Raw genomic sequence first — 15,851 nt, forward strand, 5'->3', positions numbered from 1 at the left:
GTTGATGTGTATGATTAATTTATTCTTACCATCTTGGAAGCCAGGGAAGGCTTTTCTGGAGAAGTGTCTGTCAAGACCAGTTTCTAAAGGCTGAGGTATAGTCCCTTTATAAAGTGACTTTATAATACAGACTTTATATAAAAGGCCCTTTATAATATAGACTTTTTTTTTAAGGTATTGAGAATCAAACCCAGGGTCTTGGTGCATGCTAGGCAAGCACTCTACCACTGAGCTGCACCCCAGCCCTCTTTTATTTTATTTTGAAACAGTGTCTCACTGAGTTGCTTAAGCTGACCTCCAACTTTAGAGTCTCCTACCTCAACCTCCCCAGGAACCAGGGTTATACACCACCACACCCAGCTTTATAATGCAGATCATTAGATAAATTGGTTTTAAGGTTAAATAACCTATAACATTATTACTAAGTAACTTTTTTATTTCATGATTTTTGACAGTTTGGGTTTTTTAAATTATTCTTTTAGCCTGCATAATATTCTTCAAATTTATTTGTAAAATATATATACTTTATTTCAGGCCCATGTGTATCTTGTTTCTCCATAACAATATTTCTCTTATCCCAGCTTTATTAAGATTCAGAGAGTTTGAGTAACTCGCCCTTGATAACATAGTTTGGAAATGTTAGAGCTTTGAACTCATCTTTCTGACTCCAAAAATTGATAAGAGCTTTATATAGTAAAGGAAACAATTAGGAATGTGAAGAGACAACCCACAAAATGGGAGAAAATCCTTGCTAGCTACTCTTCTGATAGAGGGTTAATATCTAGAATATAGAAAGAACTCAAAAAAACTTTACACCAAAAAAAAATCAAATAACCCAATAATAAATAGGCAAAAGAAGAAATACAAATGGCCAACAAATACATGAAAAAATGTTCAACATCATTAGCATTTAGGGAAATGCAAATCAAAGCTACACTGAGATTTCACCTCAACCCAATCAGAATGGTGGTCATCAAGAATACAAACAATAGGGGCTGGGGATGTGGCTCAAGCGGTAGCGCGCTCGCCTGGCATGCGTGCGGCCCAGGTTCGATCCTCAGCACCACATACAAACAAAGATGTTGTGTCCACCAAATAAATAAATAAATATATTTAAAAAAAAAAAAAAAAAAAAAAAGAATACAAACAATAATAAATGCTGGAGAGGATGTGGAGAAAAAGAACACTTTTACACTGTTGGTGAGACTGTAAATTAGTACGACTACTATGGAAATCAGTATGGAGACTTCTCAAAAGACTAGGCTTGGAACTGCCATATGATCCAGCTATTCCACTTCTCGGTATTTATCCTGAAGAATTAAAGTCATTTCACTACAGTTGTACAAGCATACCCATGTTTATAGCAGTACGGTTCACAATATCCAAACTATGGAACCAGCCTCAGTGTCCATCAACCAATGAGTGAATAAAGAAAATGTGGTGTGTATACACAATGGAGTTTTATTCAGCCATAAAGAAAAATTAAGTTATAGCATTTGCAGGAAAATGGATAGAATTAGAGACCATCATGTTAAGTAAAATAAGACAAACTCAGGTCAAGGATTGTATATTTTCTTTTGTATGTGGAAGCTAGAGAAGGAAAAGAAATGTGGAAGTGGATCTCCTAAAAATCAAAGGAAGATCAGTAGAGGAAAGGGACCAGGGGTGAGAAGTAGGGAGGAAGGGGGGAAATTCTGGGGGGAGAGATTGGCCAAATTATATTGATTTTTTTTAACTATACGACAGCAGAATGCATTACAGTTCTCATTACACATATAGAGTACAATATTTCATATCTTTGTATATAGAGTATGTTCACGCCAATTCATGCCTTTATACATGTACTTTGGTTGTTTTTGTTTTGCATTACAATTCTTATTACATATATATATACCACAATTTTTCATATGTTTACATATAAAGTATATTTCTTTTGCATTATAGTTTTTATTTTATATATATATATATATATACATACACACCACATTTTTTCATATCTGTTTATATATAAAGTGTTGATACCCAATTTGAGTCTTCATACGTGTGCTTTGGATAATGATGTCCCTCACATTCCACCACCCTTGCTAATCCTCTGCCCCCTCCCTTTTCCTCCCACCCCTCTTCCCTATCTAGAATTCATCTAATCCTCCCATGCTCCCCCTCCCTACCCCACTATGAGTCAGCCTCCTTATATCAAAGAAAACATTTGGCATTTGTCTTTTTTGGGATTGGCTAACTTTACTTAGCATTATCTTCTCCAGCGTCATCCATTTACCTGCAAATGCCATGATTTTATTCTCTTTTAATGCTAAGTAAAATTCCATTGTGTATATATGCCACATTTTTTTATCCATTCATCCACTGAAGGGCATCTAGGTTGGCTCCTCAGTTTAGCTATTGTGAGTTGTGTCATTTGATGTGGCTGTGTCCCTGTAGTATGCTGTTTTTAAGTCCTTTGGATTTAGTCCGAGGGGAAGGACAGCTGGGTCAAATGGTGGTTCCATTCCCAGTTTTCCAAGGAATCTCCATACTGCTTTCCATATTGGCTGTACCAATTTGCAGTCCCACCAGCAATGTATGAGTGTGCCTTTTTCCCCACATCCTCTCCAACACTTATTGTTGTTTGTCTTCATAATAGCTGCCGTTCTGACTGAAGTGAGATGATGTGTTAGAGTAGTTTTGATTTGCATTTCTCTGATCGCTAGAGATGACGAGCAGTTTTTCATATATTTGTTGATTGATTGTATATCCTCTTCTGAGAAGTGTCTGTTTGGGTCCTTGGCCCACTTGTTGATTGGGTTATTTGGGGTTTTTTTAATATGGTATGTTTGTATGAATATGTAATAACAAATCCCATTAATATGTACAACTATAATGTACCAATAAAAAATGTGGGGAAAAAGAAGATAATGGTATGTGGGGGGAAAGCTTTATATATATTATGTTAAGAAATCAGAAAACATTGAAATTATGAATAATGACTTTTGGTTGGTTAAGTCCAATACTGGATTTAAAGTAAACATGAAATGCATATTTATGCCTGTGTTTGTTTTATATTTTTTAAATTGATATTGAGATATAATTTCTGTAAATGTGGGCTGGGGATGTGGCTCAACCAGTAGCACGCTTGCCTGGCGTGCTTGCGGCCGGGTTCCATCCTCAGCACCACATACAAAGATGTTGTGTCCACCGAAAACTAAAAATATTAAAAAATTCTCTCTCTCTCTCTCTCTCTCTCAAAAAAAAAAAAATTCTGTAAATGTAAAGGATAAACACTTTAGAAGTAGTTGATGATTTTGATAAATGGTTTATAAATGGTAATTACTACCTCAGATCAAATACAAAACATTTTTTATCACCCAGAAGTTCCTTTATAACACCTTGTAATCAATTCCATTCCCTTCTGCACTCAAGGATATTGATAATCTGCTTTTTCTCTCCATGTGTTATTTTTGTTTATTCTAGAATTTCATATAATAGGAATAACACTGTTTGTTTGTTATTTGTTTGTTTTTTGCATGTCTAGCTTCTTGTGTTCACCTGATATGTTTGAAATTTGTTCACATTATTGCCTGTATCTATAGTTTTATTTTTTGCTTTCAGTTTTTAACCACATAGCATTCCAACTATACCACAAGTTATATGTGTATCCACCAATTTTGAATATTAATCATGTTTGCAGTTTTGTACTGTTTCAAAAGGAGCTGCAGCAGACATCAGAAACAAGTATTTGCATACTAGATCTTATAATTTCTTTTGTATGAATACCTAGAAATAGAATTGCTAGATCATAGGGTAGATGTGAACCTAACTTTATAAGAAATTATCAAACCTTTTTTAAAAGTTGTTAGATTGGGGCTGGGGTTGTGGCTCAGCAGTAGAGTGCTTGCTTAGCACATGTGAGGCCCTGAGTTCAATCCTTAGCACCACATAAAAATAAATAAATAAATAGGTATTGTATCCAACTACAACAACAAAAAAATATTTTTTAAAAAAGTTGTTAGATTATTTTTCACTCCTGCCACTATCCTGTGATTGATCATTCCAGTTGTTCTTTATCCTTGCCAGCACTTAATATTGTCAGTCTTTAGTTACCCTAATTAGTATAAGTCGTATTTCTTACATTTTGATGAAGTCCAATTTATCAAGTTTTTTTATGCCACCTTTTTTGTATTCTAAGAAAAGTTGCCAACCCCGAAGATTTTATCCTACTTTTTTCCTAGAGGCCTTATTATTTTAGCTTTTGCATTTATATGTTTGATCTGTTTAGAATTAATTTTTGTAATGATATGTCATAAAGATTTAGGTTCTATCTTTTTCCCCCCCATATATAAAGCTATTCCAGCAGATTCATTTTCTCCTCATGCTTATAGTTGTCTCAGCACCATTTGTAAAATTACTTTTTATTTACTTGCCAAGTTATTTTGAAATTCATTTGACCATGGATTGTCTGTTCTGGGGCTATTCTTGCTTTAAAAGTTTGTGGGGTTTTAATTAGAATTGCATAGAATTTACAGATAATTTAGGAGGAATTGATATCTTAACTAAATTGAGTCTCAAGTCTATGAACATGATATTTCTGCCATTTTTTTAAGTGTTCTGTAATCTCTCTCAGCATTGTTTTATAATTTCCAGTATCTAGGTTTTACGTATATTTTAGGTTTGTCCATAAGTGGTTTATGTTTCTTATACTATCATAAGTGGTATTTTAAAAAATTCTCCTTGCTGTTTATTCATTGCTGGTTTAATAAATTTATTTTGGTGTAATTGACGTTGTGTTGTGACAGCTGTACTTAAGTCAGTTTATTAATTCTAGCAGTTATTTTTAAATCATTAGGATTTTCTATATAGGTGATCATGTCATTTGTAAATAAAGACAGTTTTATTTCTTCCTTCAGATTTCTGTATTCTTTTTGACTATCACACTGGTTAGTATCTCTAATATGATTGTATAGAAATGGTGAGAGCAAGCATTCTCATTTTCCTCCAAATTTGAAGGAGGAAGGTTCCAATCTTTCAGCAATAAGTATAAAGAAATTTTTCATAGGTATCCCTTATCACCTTGAGGGGGTTAAGATTTTTTATTTTGAGTGTATGATGAATTCTGTCACGTGCATTTTTGTTATCTGTTAATTGTGATTATGATTTTTCTCTTCTCAGTGAACTATGTTAATTGATTAGTGTGTGTGCGGCACACATGTGCATATTCTGGGAATTGACCCCACGGACAAGTACTAAGCATGTACTACTTAGCTATACTCCTGCCCTTTCATTAATTTTCTTAATAATAAAACCCAGCCATTTGTGGTAGTACACTCCTGTAATCCTAGTGACTCTGAAGAGTGAATCAGAAGAATTGCCAGTTCAAGGCCAGCCTCAGTAATTTAGCAAGACACTGCCTGAAAATAAAATGTAGCTCAATGGTAAAGCGTCCCTGGGTTCAATTTGTAAGTACCACCAAATAAATAAGTAGTATATACACACATGATACAATTTGACTCTTGATAAACTCAACTTATAATGTTTTATATATATATATATATGTATATATATATGTGTGTGTGTATATATATATATGTATATATATGTATATGGTTATGTGTATATGTGTATATGGTTGAATTCTCTTTACTGGTATTTGATTAAGATTTTTTACATCTGTTTATAAAGGAAATTGGTCTTTTTTTTTTTTTTCATGTCTTTCTCTGGCTTTGATTCATAGACTGAAAATATTTCTTGCCCCTCAATTTAAATTTTTTTTTCTTCTTTATATTAAGGAATTTGCATCTTTCACATCATTGTTCCTTTCATTACCTGTCAGTTTTATTGGCATAAAGTTGTTCATAATATTTATCTCCTGATTATTGTTCTAATACCTGTAGCACATTTAATGATATCCCCTAATTTGTTCCTGATAGTAATTTATATTTTTCTTATCTTTTTGTAGAGGTTTATCAATTTTGTTGATTTTTTTTTTTTCCCCCAAAGAACTGGGTTTTTGTTTGATAATTTAAATCTGTTTAGTCTATCTTGTTGATAATCTGCTTTTTACTACAGCCATTTTTGTATGTATGTTGTGTGTGAATTGCTTTTTTCCTAGCTCTCTAAGGTGCAAGTTATTATATTATTAATATTAAAACTTTCTGCTTTACTAAGCATTGAAGGTTATAATTTTCTAAATATTGTTTTAACTGCATTACACAAATGTTGATGGTTTTGTTGTCTTTTTAGGCAAAATAGTTTCTCATTTTCCTTTAAGTTCTTATTTGACCCTTGAATTATTTGAAGTATGTTTTCCAAATTTTCAAATATCCGAGGATTTTTTCCAGATTTTTTTTTGTTATTGTTTTTTACTCTAGTGAAGTTTTATCCGAAAATATGCTTATATGATTTCACTCCTTTAAATTTACTGAAATGTGTTTTCTCTACATGGTCTGTCTTAATGACTTCTTCACATACACTTAAAGAGGATGTATATTTTGTCATGTTAGTAAAATATTTCTTTAAATATTAATTTGATCAATTTGGTTTTGAAAATGAAGTCATGTATTTGATTTTTCTGTCTACTTTTTGATTATTGAGAAGCATGTTAAAATCGACAAAAGTTAGTTGTATCCATTAATTCAGTTGTATCCATTTTTGTTTTGTGCATTTTGAAGATCTGTTTTAAACATGTATTTAAGAATACATGCACCTAGTTATATAATTATGAAATGTTATGTATCTCATATTTGTCATGAAATCCACTTTTTCTTATATTAGTATAGCCATTTCAGTTTTCTTGTGATTAGTCTTCACATGGTTTATCTTTTTTCTTTTACTTTATTTTATATTTAAAATGTGTTTCTTATGGATAGCATTGAGTTAGATCTTTCTATCCAGTCTTATGATCTCTGCATTTAATTACAATATTTAAACCATTTACATTTAATTATCAATGTGGTTGGAATCATGTTTGTCATCTTACTTCTTTTTCTATTTGTCCTATCTGTTCTATGTTCCACTGACCCTTATTTCTTTTCTTTTCAAAATTATGTTTATAATTTATTTGTCTTACTAGCTTATTAACTTTATTATTTCTTTTACATTATTACTGAGTTTTCTAAAGTTTATAATATTCATGTTGAAGTTTCTACATTCTATGCTTTGGATTATATTTTACCACAATGTATAATGGAAAAGCCTTACAACAATATGCTCCTGTTTTCCCTTTTTTATCCTTGTGCTTTTGATATCATATTTTACTTCTGTAAATATTATAATCACCATAATGCATTAGTATTATATTACATTTAGCTTAAGTAGTCAACTATTACTTACATTTACTTTAAGTAGTCAGTTACCTGTTAAGGAAATTTTAAAACAAACAAATATATTTTATATTCTCCTACATATTGACCATTTTCAGCAGTTTGCATCTCCTTTTTTATATATGAATTCTCATGTGATATTACATTCCTTCAGCTTTTAGAACTTTCTTTAATAATGTCTTATAGTATAGATCTGCTTGCAAAAAAAAATGATCTTAGATTTATTTTCTCTGAAAATGTTTTGTCTTCATTTTGAGATAATATGTCTAGATTGACAAGCTCTCTCTTTTCATAATTTTAAAGATATCATCTTCTGGTTTATACTGCCTCTGATGCTAAATTGTTTCTTGTTCCTCTACATATAATTGTCTTTTTCCCTCTGGATATTTTCAAAAGTTTGTTGTTTGTTTTCAGCCACGTAACTGATGTGCCTTGGTGTGGTATTTTTTTCTGTATGAAAATTGTTAAACTTCTAAGATGTGTGGGTTTTTCAAACTTGCAAATTTGAAAAAATTTTATCTCATGTATTCATATACTTTTTCTTAGCTCCCTCTTCTATTTGGGATTTTAATTATACATTGATTAGATTGCATATTGTCCTATATAGGCCACTAAAATGCTAATCTCTGTTTTCCCCCCACGCTTTTTTCTCTGCTTCAGATTTGTTTTGTTTTGTTTCCTGTTTGTCAAATATATTATTGTGTTATTCTCCATTATTTCATCTTTCTCCCTGGTTATGCACATCCAATGAATTTCTCATTTCAAATACTGTACTTTTCAGGTAGATAGGTTCCATTTGGTTTTTATAACTATGCCTTCCATTGCTTTTCTCATTAAATTCACTGTTTCCTTTAAACACTTGAAACATAATTATAATACCCTTGAAAATCCTCATGATATTTTTATTTATTTATTTATTTATTTATTTGTCATTACTTAATGTGTTTATTGATTTTTCTTTCATGGGTTTGTTTTGCTTTTTATATGCCTTGTTGTTGAATGTCTAAATTTTCTTGAATTCTTAGAAGTTCTGAAGTTTGTCTTGACAAAAAGTTATGTTTTTAAAATAAACTTGGTTCTTTGACCCTTGTTTTCAAGCTTTGTTGGGTAAATCCAAAGTAGCAATCAGGACACTTGCTATGAAGGACTAGATAGCAAATATTTCAGGTTGTATAGGCCATATGGTATGTTATGGATCATTGACATTGCCACTACAGTGCAAAGGCAGCCATAGATAATATATATAAATAAATAATGATAGCTGTGTTCCAGTAAAATTTAAATACATAAAGACAGGTAGTGGCGTGGTGTGTGTGTGTGTGTGTGTGTGTGTGTGTGTGTATATATATATATATATATATATATATATATATATATATAGCTATAGTTTGCTCTCTTTAGGTTTAAAGAAGCATTTACTTTACATTTAGCTTAACCCTACTAAGTTCAGCGACTCAAGGGACTTTGCTAAGTGCCCAGGGCTAGTCTATGAGGTCTTTTCGCTCTGGCTGGCACTCAACACTTGAACATCTCTCAGTCCTTTGTGAACTCTGGAATTTGATAATGTCATGCATTCCCAATATTCATGTTTTCTGTATTTATTGTTATTTTCTCAGCCTTGTAGTTTCACCCTAATGTAGAGTTTATTATGTGGACACAGAATCAAAGGGACCCCTAACCAAATTGCCAGAGTGCTACTTCTTTGTAACTTCCTCCTCTGTGGTACTTTTGCCTTACAAATTCTACCTATCCCAAGTCTCTGTCTCCTCAAGTCATTAAGCCCACTGTTTTGCTCAGACTCCTCTCTATTCTATTTGGATTCCCCTTCTTTATACTTTGTGGTCCAGAAATTACCTCCCAGCAGAAAGCAAAGGTGATGGTAAGACACCTCACTTATTTCTCTTCTCTTGGAGACTAGAGCCCTGCCGTTCAGTATTGCCAGACACATTTTGTTCAGGTTTCTAGTTTATAGTAAGAGAACAAATCCAGTTTATTTAATTTGAAATAGCTAGAAATAGAAGTTGTTTTTATTTACATATCATAGGCTTAAAATATATTATAGATGTTTATGCCTATAATAAAACTTACACTTAAAATCAATAATATCTGTCTCCAGAAATAAATTCTCCAATTGCAAACTAAGCAGATAATTATTATTTTTCAACTTGCTCAGGATTTTAACATTGTCTATAATGGCTCTTCTGCAAGCACACCACTAAAAAGGAAACTGTTCTAGTAGATGCAGATTTGTTAGTTCAAGTTAGTTCACTGTCAGTGGCACTATAAGCAAGGTAGTTTATGTTGGTATATGTGATTTTTGTTTTTATAAAAGACCTGCTCACTTTTCCATTGTCTGTTCTTAATTGCTTCATATTAAGAGAAAATAGAAGATACTTTATTAGTTTAGCTGTGAGGAGAGTTTGGCAGTAGAACTACTAAAAAAAAGAATATATTTACTTTAGGTTCTGCATAGCAGACTACAGCTAGCAATTACAAGCCATCCAAAATGCACAGGATTCATTCAAAACTTCTAACTGTAGTAACCTGTACATATCACTGCCAGACCTCTATAAAATAGCTGGTTTTATTTTCCTGTTGCATGCAAAAATTAATTTATCTTAAGCTAATATCTGACGGCCTGACATTTTAGTTCTAAATTATTTTTTTGTAATTACATGGTCTCTTGAGAGAGGAGGAATACTGAGATGTGCAAAGCTATTATTTTTCTTTTCTTTATAAATTCAGTTAATTTTGAATGTTTATGAGAATTCTTAGAACACTGTCAAGATCATTTGAACTAAGCAGTCAATTCATATGCTGGCTTTTTTCTAAATGAGGTATTTGGGTTGGAGATGTGACTGAGTGGTAAGCACTTGCCTAGCATACACAAAGCCCTCGGTTCAGTCCCCAGCACAACAAGAAAAGGGATGGATATAGATATAGAGATATATAGTTAAACAAGCTATTTCTCTTTCTCCACAAGTGAAAGTGTTAAGAGTAACCCTCTAATAGCATCAAACAAGACTATTAATGCTGTAGTTTACCGGTGACAAGTCCTTGCTTCCCTGAATGCTGAAGTATAATACCAGAGAAGCAGGCAGAGGCAAGTTTAGAGTGGAAAGTAGAAGCTTTATTAAAGGACAGCAGAAAGAACTTCTTCCCAGAGGAAGAAGGGGACCCAAAAGGCGAATCTATGGAAGGATGAGGTCTTCCCTTTTTTATAGCTAAGGTCATCTTTCAGCTTTCCCACACTCAAGTCTTTTGTTTCCCTTTATCTTACAGTGATAGAATGCAGGTGGGAAGGCCCAAAAGGTGGGAGATAGGAGGGCTGAAGGAGTAATCGGGGCAGGAAGGGCCAGGGGCAGCTTTTGATTAGCATTTCCCTGTTTGCTGGGAGCTGCTTCTTTAACAGTTCCTTAGGATGGGTTCCCAGGCCTTGGGGACACTAACATTTCAATTTCCCCAAGTGCTGCTCTGGTTTTCTAGACTCCATTCTCTATAATAGCCTCCATTTTGTTTATCTTACTCGATATTAGACCCGATTTACCTAACAACACTAACTACCTATCTTTAAATCTGGCTTCAGTGCTAGGGTTACAAAAAGAAAGGGTTTCTTCATAGAGGGTAGTTATCAGAAGTCTTCTTTTCTTTAGGTACTATAGACTTTAGATCTCTCCTCTGTGATTATCTAGATAAATTACATTTTTTATATGGAGCCTAATCTTATACCGTAAGATAATACAGATCAAGCATCACTAATCCAAAAATGTAAACTCTGAAGCTTTTTGAACACCAATAAGTGCTCTATAAAATTACCTTCAGACTGTGTGTGTCTATAAGGTTTATATCTAATGTAAATGAATTTCATGTTTAGACTGGTCCCATTTACAAGATATCTTATGTGTAGGCAGATATTCCAAAATCCAAGTCACTTCTGGTCTCAACTCTTTCAGATAAGGGATATTCAACCTTTACCAAGTTTTCCTTCCACCAGAAATCATTTTTGAATTATGTTATTTATAATCCCTGTATTGGGCAGAAATGGGTACCCTGCTACCATCAAATGAGTCCTCAACTTTATCAGGTTTTGCTACCCTCCTCCTTTGTATTAAAAAGTGACTAGAACATAAATGGCAGAAAAAGATGAAGCTTTTGGTTGTCACGATGTTTTGTGTTCACATAACAGAGGGAACAATGCATGATAGCATATAGTGGTGGCAGCTCCTGGCAGTAGCTTTCTTGGAAACTGGAATCTTCTTAAATAGCAACAAGACTGATTAGTGCTATTTTTGACCTAATTTCTGGATGATTTTTAAGGGAGAATCATTTCTGAGTCTGTAGTGGCAGTTTCAAAGCACAGCTTTAAGTTTTTGTTAGAAAGAAATTCCATACAGTTCCTCTTTTTGCAGGCTTCTGAGTCAAGCATAGAAATTCTACTTTCTCACTAGCTCAGAGTGAGTTTAATTTCCTAAGGAGACCCCAGACTTTCTCCAACCACTTTCTAAATTGAGATCACCAAAAGATCATTGGTCCCCTCACCTGAAACCTCCAATATGGAAGTACTGATTCTATTAAGTCCCTGAGACAGTCTGTAATTCCCCAAAGAGGACATGTAAACTAACTCCAATTGTGATTTCTAAAAGTATTCTAATTTCACCCAAAATTCTGGGATAATAGAAAAACTTGTCTTTCCTTATATGCCTATAGTAACAAGATGAGCAATTTTCAAAAGTAGCTTTACTAAAAATAAAAAAAAAATGTACGGTGGTTTAAAATTCCTATACCATATTAAGGAAATAAAATTGTTAACTAGGCTGAAGTAACTTTTCCAGCATTTGGACCAAAAGCTTTCTTCTCTGCATCACTTGGTCCTGAAGCCTGAAGGATATTCAGGTTGATCCCATGCTTCATTGAAGTTGAACCACTATTTCTCATAGTTACCATCAGATTTGGTCTTTCTGTCAACCACATGACCCCTCTGGCAGTCTTGAGTCTCTTCACCCCTCAGCTCTCTATCCTGGAGAGCAAAAGACCCTTCCAAATTCCAGAGCCCTATTAGATGCCCCATTTCTAACAGAAGGATTACACAACTCTTCCTGCTTTCTGAGATTCTTCCTTGATGAATCATTCTAGACCATTCCTTTTCCTGCCTTTCCTACTTTCCAGAGAAATGTTTTCCCCCTAAGGTATAGAATATGAAAAAATACTTCAGGACATAAATTCTCATTCAGTTAATCATCAAGGCTATTAATGATGTGTATTGCTGATAGAATATTTTTTAAAAGATAGTCTTTTTTCTCAAGACAAGCATTCCCATTTTCTTGTTTTCTTAATTATAAATGTTTTTCCATAGAGACTTGTGCCAAAGTTATTGGCAGCATTTACATCAGTTACTGGTATTGAATGGTGAAAACGAATGAAGGAGGAGTGTTTTGGGAAAGCAGTTGCTCATTTTGTTTTTCTAAAGTCATTTGTATTTTATCTCATTTTTTGTTTTTCTTGGCTTCTTTTCATTGGCTGTCCTTTTTCCCTTTTATTTTTCTTTATATTCAAAACTTTTCTTCTCCTGGCTTTTTAAAATTAAAACTTAATTCTCAAAATATGTGGTTTTATGTTTAAAACTCCATAGTTAAAAGCATATTAAAAATTGGCTCTTCACGCTAGATTCTATTGGTAGCATAGGGTGAAGTGAAGAAAGAAGGATGAAGAAGAAATCATTCTCTTGATTATACTTTAAAAGTTTTTGTTCTTTTCCAGGAGTCCAATGTGCTGATTGCTGCTAACAGTCAGGGTACAATTAAGGTAAGGTATTTTATATATCTCCATTTTTAAACTCAGATCCATTTTTAGACTATAAAAAGATCATGGAAATATACAGTTGTAGTGAGCCTTATAGGTCATTTCAGATTATGGGTCTCTGTCTCCTTGTAAATGGCTTGATTGTAGGGGAAAGAAAGAGCTTGCATCTGTGGAGATGGTAGTACTTGTTGAGGTTTATGAATGCTGGATGGATTGATAGATGGTCAGATAAAAAAGATTGAAGCATTCACAGTGGGCCAAGCGCTGTTGAGCTTCTCTTCTCTTACACTGTAGCTAACCAAAGGACATTCCCTGCCCAGGTCCAAATACAGCAGGAGGTGCATATACATCCACTAGATTTAAATTTATCTTACTCTCATTTTACTTTTCCTCATGTTTCTCTTCCTTTTCTTTCCTGACAAGCAGGTTTTTCTTCACTTGTCAAGGTGGGAGTTGAGAGTGTGGGGAAAAAATTTAGCGTTCAGTTGAAAATTGGTTGATCATGTGATGCTGTTACTATAATCTGAAAATTTGAGTGCCCCTTGGTAGTCTCAGTCATAAACTCATGATACAGTTTTCCACAGATTTTCCTTTGTAGTTAGGAGCTCAAAAAAATAAAAATGTTATCTACTTATACTATTGGATAGTTTAGCCCTTGGGCATAATACCTTAGATAAGCAAATTATGAGCTAAGCAAAACAAACTTTCTGAACAAAACACCATTTTGGTGGCTTTTAGTACATGGATTTGATTAGCGCATATTCCGAGAATACCTGTTCTTTCCACATATTTTTTCATGAAATATCAGGAAGCATTTTTTTAATATATATAACGTATCTACTTTACCTGCCAATAGGTATTAAATTTGCCATGAATTCCTTCAGCTCATCCCAAGTAGAGAATAACCCAGCCCTCAAGGGAGAAAATTCAATCCTAACAAGTACGATAGTGAGGAAATGGGCAAACTCAAAGCAGAACTGCATTGAACTGGTCAAACTAATTCACATGGTAGACTACTTTTTAGACAGCTAGTTTCTCTAAAGCCTCTTCTAAAGAAAAACCATGGACAGCTTAAATGAAAACTAGGTTTTTGAAATGATTAACATTTGTTATATTTTGAAGCCTCAAGCAAGATAGAAGGTCCTAGAATCTCTGATTTAATTGTCTCTTTTTACTCGTTGGGTCTCTCTTTATTTTAGCCTCATGGAATGGCATGAGTTAACAAAAAGAAACCTTACTCTTCAACAAGTTTGGCCTTTGGATCAATTGAAATTACTAAGATCTCTTCAGGAATTCAAAGCTACATTGATACTCATAGAGCCTCATTGATAAATCTAAGCTTTTTAAAAACAGTTTAGACCTCTTATGTTAAGTAGCTTACTTGTCCAATATAAAGATATCATTCCAACAGTCAAGTTAAACCTTAGCAGAGTAGCAAAGGTTGCATCTTTACATCTTTGCCCCCCAAAATTTTAGTCTCCTTGTAACTTAATTCTTTTTGACAGTGTCTCATAATTATCCTCGTGTTCATGGTCTTTTCTTAGCTATTTGCTCCCACTTTTTCTTATCTTTAGTTGTAGCAATATCACAACTTATTTTTATGAGGGGGTATTGCTTTAACACTAAAAGCTAACAAAATACCTTGACACCAAATGATTAACCAGAAAATGAAAAAACTAGTAGAAAAAGGCAAAGTTTTATGTGCTATATACCTTGATCACTGGTGTTTGGTCAGTGGTTTGATCAAACTAGTGCTTATCAATAGAAGTAATAGATTATATCCTAAATAGTAATGTTTCAAGTTTTCTTAAAAATGTGGAAGAATACCAACAGACATTCCATAAATGTATATCCATGCCACGTATCAGCCAGTTCATTTATACATGTTTTATCTTGAAGGCTCCCTAATTAAAATGGAGATAATTAACCTGAAAGAGTTCGTATAGTGGTTGATTTGAATGTAAGAAAGGGCTTATGTTCAATCCCTTCAAATTTGTTAGCATTATAACCAGGTGGTAAACATTTTTTATTTAGTTTCCACTGGTAAATACAGTAAAGAGTCACTAAACTCTTTTATGTTGTAAAGCTATTATATAACGCTAATCCCTTTTTTCCCCATTAGGTGCTAGAGTTGGTATGAAGGGTTTACTGAAGTCGAGGGTGTGTTTGATCCTGCCTAATACATCTGCAGCTGACAATGAGAGAAGAAACGAATGTCACATGAAGTCTCGCCCCAAAATCATCATGGGATTTGTATTCTTTTGAGTACTTTATTTCCTTTTTTTCCGTCTTTATGACCTTGGGACATTGGGAATGCCCAGCGAACTCTCCGCCATCAATGTAACTCCATGGACTTTGCTGCTGTTGGTGGTGTGGTTATCTAATTTTTGTGATAGGGAAACAAATTCTTTTGAATAAAAATAAATAACAAAAAATAATAAAAGTTTATTGAGCCACAGCTGAGCTGGGAAAAGTTTTGTCAAATGTAATGAGAGATACTTTCTTCAAGAAGTTGCACACATGAATTACAGAGGAATGTTTTAGTGGATAATTTTAAGATCCATTATTTCCCAACCATTTTGAAATTATGTATATCGACTTAAACAAAACAAAGTATATGGGTATCTTCCAGAGAACTTAATGTTTACAATAGAAAAGATTACAATAACTAGTTCTCTTTGCCTTTTAAATGTCACATATACATACCCTAAATGTCAAGTCAATTTATTTTATAAAAATTAT

General features: G+C 33.3%; 1 protein-coding gene across 5 annotated transcripts in view; it reads left to right on the forward strand.

The window, feature by feature from the left end:
• Cop1 (COP1 E3 ubiquitin ligase) overlaps positions 1 to 15,567 on the forward strand; it is a 169,843-nt gene extending 154,276 nt beyond the window's left edge. For all 5 annotated transcript variants that reach the window (XM_058574461.1, XM_046430099.2, XM_046430098.2 and 2 more), the window contains 2 exons: positions 13,068 to 13,112; positions 15,232 to 15,567. In XM_058574461.1, coding sequence (XP_058430444.1) covers positions 13,068 to 13,112; positions 15,232 to 15,249 — 63 coding nt within the window. In that variant the 3' untranslated portion in view covers positions 15,250 to 15,567. The remainder of the gene's footprint in view (positions 1 to 13,067; positions 13,113 to 15,231) is intronic.
• The last annotated feature ends 284 nt before the right edge of the window (positions 15,568 to 15,851 follow it).

The sequence above is a fragment of the Marmota monax genome, unplaced genomic scaffold, assembly GCF_021218885.2.
Source record: "Marmota monax isolate L192 unplaced genomic scaffold, Marmota_monax_Labrador192_F-V1.1 WCK01_AAM20220418_F8-fsc00055, whole genome shotgun sequence".
In the NCBI taxonomy this organism is placed as follows: Eukaryota; Metazoa; Chordata; class Mammalia; order Rodentia; family Sciuridae; genus Marmota; species Marmota monax.